The 9878-nt window shown below is 43.2% G+C and overlaps 1 protein-coding gene across 1 annotated transcript in view; it reads left to right on the forward strand.

Annotated features, from left to right (window-relative positions):
* Positions 1 to 1847: 1847 nt before the first annotated feature.
* Positions 1848 to 9878, forward strand: part of HSD17B2 (hydroxysteroid 17-beta dehydrogenase 2) — a gene marked incomplete at its 3' end in the record, with an annotated part of 58601 nt that continues 50570 nt past the window's right edge. Inside the window, exon 1 of the mRNA XM_008064985.2 lies at positions 1848 to 2260. Coding sequence (XP_008063176.2) covers positions 1993 to 2260 — 268 coding nt within the window. The remainder of the gene's footprint in view (positions 2261 to 9878) is intronic.

A 9878-nucleotide genomic window follows, 5' to 3' on the forward strand; every position in this document is an offset into this window, starting at 1 on the left:
TCAGAGCTGGCCAAAGAGCATTCCACATTGTCACCTCTAAGTTTCCTGGCCTGAAGCTGGCCATATATCCTACCCCAGGTGTCCATGTGCCTGGGCGGGAAGACAGGCATTGCCGTCACCCTACATGAGACCCTCAAAACTGCTTTGTCATCTCTCCCCCACCATAGTCCCACAACAAGTTCACAAGTTGCTGCTTCCCATGCCATCTACCTTGGGTTTTGAGATAGCCCTGAGTGGAGGTGGGCTCTATCTCACTCTCTTTATAGCTGAGCTAGTCAAAGCAGCGACTCACCATGGCTCATGGGAGGCCAGAACCGGCTTCCCTGACTCTATGTCATCGAGGACGCGTGACCTCTCCCCTCCTTCCGCCCCTCGGCTCCCTTCCCCCCTTCGGCTCCCTTCAACATATGTTTTGGGATACCTCTATATTGGGCACTTTATTTTACATTTTCTTTTCTTGCTCTTTATTCCTCTCCTGTTTAAAAAACACGAGTCACCAGCACTTATGAGGCTCCTTCTAGCGTCCCAGAAAGGATGCAATTGTTATTATTTTTTAATCAAAGAGGAGACTGCAAGGGAGGTGAAGCGACCCACCCACAACTACCTAGTTAATAAGTGGTGGAGCTAAGATTGGATTTGAATGCACAGAATCCAGCCTCAGAGAGGGCAGCTTTCCAGTCTCTCCAGCTGTGACAATGTTCAGCCCAGCCTTTATCAGAATCCTGCACTCCTCCCAGCCAGGTGCCCGGCCCACCCAAGACAGCTCCCTCCCAGGGCTTGTGAGCCAGGGAGTGCTGCAACTGCAGAGTGCTGGCTTTTAGTCACTCTGAGATAAGTGACCTATTTTCTCTTAACCTTAGTTTTCCCTCCTGTAAACTGAACATAATAATACCTACCTCAAAGGGTTTCATAAGGTTCAAATGAGGCAAAATTAGGAAAGGACTGGTGCATTATGTACTGAGGCAGCAGAAGAGAGTGCTTAAAATCATAAAGCACTAAGATAAGGTTGCTCGACTCCACAGCTGTGTGATCTTGAGTACATCTCTTAACCTCTCTGTGCCCTAGTTTTCTCACCTATAAAATTACTATAATACTGGAACCAGCTTCATAAAGATAATGTATCAGAGGGAAGGGAATGAACGTGTTGACTGCTGAGTTCCAGTGAATAGAGTCTGGCATAGAATAGGCTCTCAATAAAGAGAATGAACAGATAAGTAGCTATACACAGACTGCCACTGATAAGTACCACTAGCTATCTGCCACTATTGGTTATGTTGTCATTATTGTCTCTCCCTGGCATAGCTCCTCTCTGGCAAGACCAAAGCACTTTCCTCTGCCAAGGAGTGTCTTCCCTCTTCATCCAACCCTTCTCACACCTGCCACAGGTGGGATTTGTATGAGTCCTGAGGAGATGGGCCAGGTCAGTGATGACTTCCCCTCCCAGAATCTATCTTCTAAACCTCACTGATTGCCTGGATTCTCTCTCACACACACACACACACACACACACACACACTCCTGAGTCAGAAAAAGGACTCAACAGACAGACACACTGCAGCCTTCTGAAGGAGACAGTATTTTCCCGTGAGCTAGGGTGTAGAGGTGTTGTTATGTTATTCTCTGTTCAGTTTGAATTCTATCAATTATTATCCAGTTAGTCATCTCTCCAAAAGTGGACTGTCATAAAAAAAAAAGGTGTGTGTTTGTGGGTGAGTATGTGCATGTGTTATGTACGCAGGGGGCGGGAGAGGGGAGCGATTGACTAGGAAGTGCTCTGGTATTTATACTGAAGTGCACAGCGGTTTAAACTACCCACTGGGAATATGTGCTCGTATGATTATGCTTAATCTGTGCTCAGTCAGAGGGTGCTGGGGCCGCTTTCTCCCCTCCCTTCTTGCTTCTCTGTTCACATAACTCAGGCGTCCTCCAGCCAGCCTTTGCCCACTGGGCTCTCTGACCCTGAGCGTTCAGAGGTTTAGCAAGTCGCTGAGAATGAGCACTTTTTTCTCTGAGACGGCATGGATCTGCCTGGCTGTCCCCGCCGTGCTGGGGGGGACAGTTCTTTGCAAATACAATCGGAGCCCAGGACCAGTGTGGAGTCGGGCAGTCTGCCTCGCAGGCCTCTGGGGAGGGGCTTGCCTGCTCAGCTTGTCCCTCTGGTGGGGCTTGATCCTCTTCTCCCTGTCGTGTGTCCTCATGTATACTTACTTATCGGGCCAAGAGTTGTTACCTGTGGATCAAAAAGCAGTCTTGGTGACAGGTAAGCGGACGACGCTATAATTCTCATGGAGGGCACAGTCTGAAACTTGCTCTGCCTTTAGCGAAACTTTGTCAGATTTGGTTTAAAACTAAAATACTTGGCAGGGAGTGAATGAAAGCACATGCCAAGGTGTTTTTCACCGCAACGTTCTGGTTCACTCTCTTCAGGAGGTGCACTTGAAGGGACTGGTGGTGGGAGGGAAGAGGAAGATGAATCGCACCTCTGCAAAGATTTTGTTAGTTTTTCAGGAACAAGTATTAATAAGCAGAACTGCGGGGTTTTGTGTGTTTTTGTTGTGCCCAGAAATGTCCCATAGATTTCTTCAGGCTTAAACAGAATTTTGTTCTGAGGTGAAGGTTTGGTCAGGTTCTCAGTCTGGGCTCCTCTTCCCTAGGCGTGCAAGACAGCTTACAAGCCAGGGTCCTCACTGTTTTTGAAATCTTGAAGGGACTTGCTCACCTGGTCTGGAGACTTTGCAGTTTGCCTGCCTGCTGTCAAGAACCTCATGTCCTGTCTGAACCATTCCTCTTTAAATCTGTCATTAGGTCTCTAACGTTCCTTAATTGGATCAAGCTGGCAGTGTATCCAAACTCCAACTGCTCATTAGCTGAGCTGCCAACTATTTCCTTCCTCTGTGTGTGTGTGTGTGTGTGTGTGTGTGTGTGTGTTTTCCACTGCAAGTGTGAAGCAAATTAAATTCCTTTAAGTTGTAAAACTGGTTTGTTTGGTTATTAAGTTTGAGCTGGGATAGAGCTTTAATTAAGATTACCCAGTATTATCCTAACCCAGAAATTCTTGCCAAGATAGGTTCATCAGCTGCAGGAGCATTTGCTGGGAGATCATGGGCCACCTCTTGACTATGACTGGCTGGGGTGAAGGCTAGCATGGGGTGTGGTTGGAAGAAAGTCACAGATTTTGACAGTTACTGAGAAATTGACTCTTAAGTGACTTTTCCTATTTTGCCTTTTACTGTAACCTCATAACAAAATTCTGTCTTGAAACAAAATACAAGTTGGTGCTTGTTGGAGTTTTGAAGTGTCATGGAAAACAAGCGTCTTTAAATTAATATTAAAAAGTTTAAAGATAAAAAATTCAGTCAGCCAATGGGATGTTTGTCTACACAGGTGTCTGGTGTCGCCTGGTATTGTGCATCTGAGAGACTGGCTGGGTTTTCCACTTTTTCACTAGAATTCTCAGGTAGCTTATGACCGGGTGAAAATGGTCATGCAGCCTCAATTGTTATGTGTATAGCAGCATGCACCCCTGGACTTCAAAACAATCCCAGGTCAAATATGTATTTGCACTTTTCCATCTGTGTGGAAGAAGACAGAACAATTAAGAATATTAAAATAAACAGCGGAGCCTGGGCGTGGTGGGTCAAGCCTGTAATCTCAACACTTTGGGAGGCCGAGGCGAGAGGATTGCCTGAGCCCGCGAGTTCAAGGCCAGCCTGGGCAACATGATGAGACCTTGTCTCTACAATAAATCAACAAATTAGCTGGGTGTGGTAGTGTGCGCCTATAGGTTCCAGCTACTTGGAAGGCTGAGGCAGAAGGTTCACCAGAGCCCAGTAGGGCGACACTGGGGTGGTGGTAAGCGTGCCCCTGCATTCCAACCTAGGCGATTGAGTGAGACTCCAAATTTAAAAAAAAAGCAATGTCAAAATGGACACTAATGGAATATCAGGGGTCTGCATATTCCTGGGAAACAAATTCGGGGTTAGCAATTCTAAGGCTAATATATGAGAATATTAAATCTTAGGATAAACTCAGATAAACCTCAGAGTAGCTGAGAAAATGAAATCCACTCTTGCTTGTTTATTTTGTCAATGTTCTTTACCCTCTGCATTTCAAGATGTAGGCGTTGATAAATACAAAATGTGCACACTCAGCTCAGTGAGCCTACGCCAGCCATTGAAATGTCTTGACTTTGTTTATCATCAAGTGAGATGAGTGAACGAATTGGGTAACTCAAGCTCAATGATTAATCCCTAAATGAAATGCTTAGTAATTAGAAGACTTAGAATTAAGGCAAGGATTCGATATATTTCAGGGTGACTGAAATGTTACTTTCAGATTCTTTGTCATTTTCAGGCTCTCTGTTATTTTTATGAGGAATGCCATTGGCTCAATATCATTCCAGTGAAGGTTTCAAGGTCTTTATACTAAATGGAGAAATTTGAAATGAATTCAGTTAGACCTGAACTCAAAAAATGGGACACCATCTTGAGTTTGGAATAAGCTTTGTTTCACGTTGGTATATGTTATAAGTGATATGCATTTTAGTGGGGATGGAGCAAAGAAAGAAATGTGGCAATATATCTCAAAAACCATAACTTGGTATTTCCTTATCTGACAATCCTAGTCTTGGAAATTTCTCTTAAAAATATCATCTAAAATATGAAAAAAGAGTAGGAACAAAACAAAAGTGGCATATTCAGCACAATCTTATTTAAAATAGTGAAATATCAAAATGTTGATAATTTATGGTACATCCTCTGGGTGTAAGAATGTGTAGCCATTAATAATGACAAGCACAGGACTTTGTTACAACACAGAAAACTGTGGCAGAAAAGACACACAGAAGATCCAAATATTTGAACAAGACTGCAACCATGTCAAACGCATAGACCTCTGGATTGGGTAAAAAGTCATGATAACAGCTAGAAGAAAATAGTTTGTCAATGGTTGGATTTGAGTACTGGAAATAGTTTGTAAGTGGAAGAAAATCAAGGAAATAGTTTGTAAATTGTTGGATTAGAGTCCTTGAACATTTTCCCCCGTGGATTTCAAATTTCTCCAGTGTTGCTATATTACTCATATATTGTTTTTAAAAAACCACTTAAAAGTGATAACATTGAATAACTGAAGTTCATTTTAGTTTTTACTTAATTATGGACCTAGGTGGAGGACAATTACAAAGGCAAGTTCAAAAAGAAAAAAAAACACCTTTTCCCCCCTTTGAGTCCCTATTTCATTTTGCTAAGATGTTTGAAGGTCTTTTGCCTCAGAGACAATATAATTATAGTAAGAAGAAGAAAGAAGCAGACATATAGTGTTTGATCACATACCTGTCTTCAAGGTGCCTGAAGTTATAGCAGCCATTCGATTTTTTAAATGATTGTAAAATGAATAAAGAGCAGACCAGCATGACTGCAATAGTATCTCAAGCACATTGTAGTGGAAAAAACTTTGAAGTCACACAGGCTTGGGTTTGAATCCTGCATCTACTGTGGTTCCCCAGAGGCAGTGATTGCTATGAGGATTTGTGTCAAAGATTTATTAGGAAGGTTTGCAAAGAAGATGGACAGGGAAGAGGAGAGGGGCAGCAAGGGTGTGGCATCAAGTGAGGTCCTCTGAGGGTCACTTGGGCTTCATCACCCTGGGTAGACATGGGATCGTGTGGATCACACATCATAGTTGCCCCGACTGGAGACCAGGGAGCCATAGTCTTTCTGCCTTCACACCTGTCACTCATTAGTTGAGGGCAGCCATCCCCACCCTGTTGGTGGTGTGGAAGATGAGAGGCTTAAACGCCAGTCACCTCTGCTCCCAGGCATCTTGGGCAGCCCTCAAGCAAAGAGCTGCAGGCGCTGGCTGCTGGAGTGAAAGTGCACCATGGCTCGATGTGCACGAAAATGGTCAAGGGATCTGGGGAAATAGGACATTATTTGCTACATACTGATTACTAGCTGTATGAAATTTGGTGCTCAATATTAGACTTTTGGACTTCTGTCTTCTCCTGTGTGAACTAGAAATTATAATACACACATATGCACGTACACACACCACACTCTTATAGATGGAACTAGTGGGGCAGTGAGAGGGATGGGGTGGGGGCGGAAAGGGAAGGGGAGAGGAAGAGAGGAGAGAGAGAGAGAGAGTGAGAGAATCACAGAGAGGGAAACAGAGAGAGACAGAATGAAGGAGAGAGAGAGAGAAAGTGACTGTGTATTGGGGTGGTTGAGGGGAAAGGTTGAGAGGTGGTTAGGAAGAACAAAAGAAAATGTTGACAGATGGAGAAAAGAAACATTTATGTATTCATTTAATAAATATTAACTGAGGACCCAGTATGTGCCATGCATTTTCTTTAAGAAATGGGAGGAGAAAATTAAAAAGACTATGCAGTCATTGCCAAGTTGATGGGATCAAAGTTCCTACTTTTCCTTGACCTTGGACCCACATTCACTGAGGTTCCTTCCCCATCATTTGAGGTTGTGCATTGTCCTCCTTAGCCCACAGTGGAACTTGGTAGGGCTTTCATCCTGGTCCCTCCAGTCTTTCTCAACTACCTCGAGTGTTAACTACTGATCTAGCATTGACTGTGTGCAGGGTGCATTCTTGGGGCTTCACAGTCCAAAGGGGAAGACATGGCCACACCTAACTATGGCTGTGTGATGGGGCACAGGAGGCGCTTCCAGGAGAATTCCCAAAGTGCCGTGGAGCCCGGGTAGGCACAGTTCCTGTGTATGGAGCTGGGGAAGGCTTGACAAAGGACGGACTTCATTAAGAATTAAAAAGTTCGAATGTCTTCTTTTGTGAAGTGTCTGTTCATGTCTTTTGCCCATTTTATAATGGGGTTGTTTGCTTTCTTCTTTTCAGTACGTTTCAGTTCCTTGTAGATCCAGGATGTTAAGCCTTTGTCAGACCTAGAGTTGGCAAAATCAAAACCACACTGAGATACCACCTAACTCCAGTCAGAATGGCAATTATCAACAACTCAAAAAATAAACAGCTGCTGGAGAGGGTGTGGTGAAAAAGGGAACACTTCTACACTGTTGGTGGGAGTGTAAACTAGTGCAACCTCTGTGGAAAGCTGTGTGGCGATTCCTAAAAGCTCTAAAAATTGACCTTCCATATGACCCTGCAATCCCCCTACTGGGAATATACCCTGAAGAACTCAAATCACTCTATAAAAAAGATACCTGCACACGTATGTTTATCGCAGCATTGTTCACAATAGCAAGATCCTGGAAACAACCATGCTGCCCATCAAAAGAGGACTGGATTAAAAAAATGTGGTACATATACACGATGGAATACTACGCAGCCATAAAAAAGAACAAAATCATGAATTTCGCTGCAACCTGGATGGAACTAGAGTCTATATAATACTGAGTGACCTCTCACAAAAACAAAGATCCGAATATCACATGTTCTCACTCATATAATGGACCTTGAACATCCAATGCAATACTATAAGAAAATAACTGATGGTACTGGGAAACTATGGGGGGGGAGGGGGATGGGATTAACAGTAGCAAATATCTGTCGGGGGATGGGAAAACACTTCTTATCTACAGGGTGCCTGAATGAAACGTCATTGTACACCTAACCCTTAACTGTACCCCACAAAACCATAATAAAAAATACTGATTAATGAAAAAAATAAGAATTAAAAAGTTGCTCTCTAGAAGGAAAACAAGAAGGTATTAGGCTAGTTGGTTAAATAGCTACTACAAATACAGCTCACACTCAATAAAGCTTGGTTGGATTTGAGAGGGGAAGTGAGGTCTGTTTTAAGTGAAAGTATTTTATGCTCCAAATAACTCATCCAAGGTAGATGATGACTCCTTCTGGGAGTTATTAGATAGTCTAAACAAAGTTCTAAAGTTGAATACCACTGGTATCATCTTGGGATTTGGGTTCCTTTGAACTTAACATTAGATTATTTAAATGGATAAACATTGACAGCAGAATAAGAAAAATAACATCTGTGTGCTCTGATCTTTACGAGCATTTTATATTGAATTTTCCAACCCTCATAACTTTGTAAACAAGGAAACTATCTAAGCTACTAAGAAGCAGAGATTGTACTGAACCCAGATCAGATTCATCTGCCACCAAAAGCCATCCTCTTAACTACTGTCATTGGTAGTGTTATAGCCATAGTTGGTATTAGCCCACAAAAGTTACAGAATATAAAAGGTGTCCACTCAATCAGCAAGCAAATATTGAACATCTTTTGTGTGCATACGACTCTGCCTGATACAGAACTTGAAAATTGACCGGATAGAGAAGACGTTTATGAGGGATGATGAAATGGGTGTACCATGGACAGGGATTGGAATGTTTGCAGAGAGTGATTTGAGAGATGCCATATAGTAGATTTCACTTCAGAACAGAGTTTGAGAGCAGTGAAAGGTGGTTCAAGAAGAATGTCCTTGGCAGCTGGAAATATTGAACTAGAACTTGATTATGTTTATAGATAGAGGTTGGAGAAGTACACGAAGAAAGTAAAGATTGATATTACAAGGGAAGAGCTCAGTGAAGCTTAAATTATGGAGTCAATACAGTTATTTGTTTGGTTTATAATCCAATTGACTCTATCCTTTTTATGTGAGCACATATCCTCTTTCATCAGGCATTGCAAGCTTTACCTTAACTCTCTACAGGGAACATCAAATGGTATCGTTAACCCAAGTAATTTAGTAAAAATTTGAATGGTGATTTGTTAGGTATTTTAGATGGAGTGTTTTGATTGGGTAATATTCTCATGTATTGTAAGCTGCTTGAAGGCAGGGACCAGGTCTCTTTTATGACTATGTCCCCCTTCTCAGTCTCTGAGCACATTACACCTAGTACAATGCTAATAAGTAAATGAGTCATGAGTGAATGAACCACACTGGTGAAACCTCTTCCCCTTTTTGTGGTCATTGTTTGGACACAAGGACCATCCAGATCTTCCTACTCACTTAGGTACTTATCTCTGCTGTGTTTTTGCTGGTATCATCTGTATAGAAAGGGTAGAGTGACATGGCTGAGCTGTGAGAAGTTTCATTGTTCTGCAGAGACTTACTTGTTGGCTTGCTTTGGATAAGGCTTTGTGCTGACTTGGTTCTCAGTATCGTCCCGCTTACCCAGGATGTGGTACAAATTGAATAACCTCTGGTTGCTGAAACTGCTCTCCAAGGGCTGCTGGTGCCCTCATAATCTCCAGCACTGACAACCATGTTTTTCTTTTTTATGTGATCCCCTTAGCCTTCCAGGATTTCTAAGCTTCTCCTCAGTTTTCTGTCCCTTGACTCTTCCAGGTTCTTCTTCCTACCCTTCCCCCATGGTAATCTCCATGACTCTGTTCTTTTTTTTTGAGTTGGAGTCTCACTCTGTCGCCCAGGTTAGAGCGCAGTGGCACTCTCATGGCCACCCCAGCATCGACCTGCTGGGCTCCGGCGATCCTTCCACCTCAACCTTCAAAGTAGCCAGAACTACAGGTGCGCACTACCGCACCCAGCTAATTTTAATTTATTTATTGTAGAGAAGCGGTCTCACCAAGTTGCCTGGGCTGGTCTCAAACCTGTGGGCTCAGGTAATCCACTTGTCTCGACCTCCCAAAGTGCTGGGATTACAGGCTGAACAATTGATCTTGGCTGACTCTGATCTTATCTTTCTTATTTTGCTACATTCTTTCACCTGCTCCTGTAGTGTCAATAATGATCTCCTTTGTGTGAAGAGTAGTACATTTTAGTTTTTTGTTTTTTGTTTTTGAGTTGGAGTTTCACTCTGTCGCCCAGACTGGAATGCAGTGGCCGCTCCTGGCCACCACAGCCTCGACATGTTGGACTCCGGCGATCCTTCCGCCTCAGCCTTCCAAGTAGCCGGAATTACAGGCATGTGCT

Source organism: Carlito syrichta, unplaced genomic scaffold (genome assembly GCF_000164805.1).
Source record: "Carlito syrichta isolate Samal-C Ts95f unplaced genomic scaffold, Tarsius_syrichta-2.0.1 Scaffold308119, whole genome shotgun sequence".
In the NCBI taxonomy this organism is placed as follows: Eukaryota; Metazoa; Chordata; class Mammalia; order Primates; family Tarsiidae; genus Carlito; species Carlito syrichta.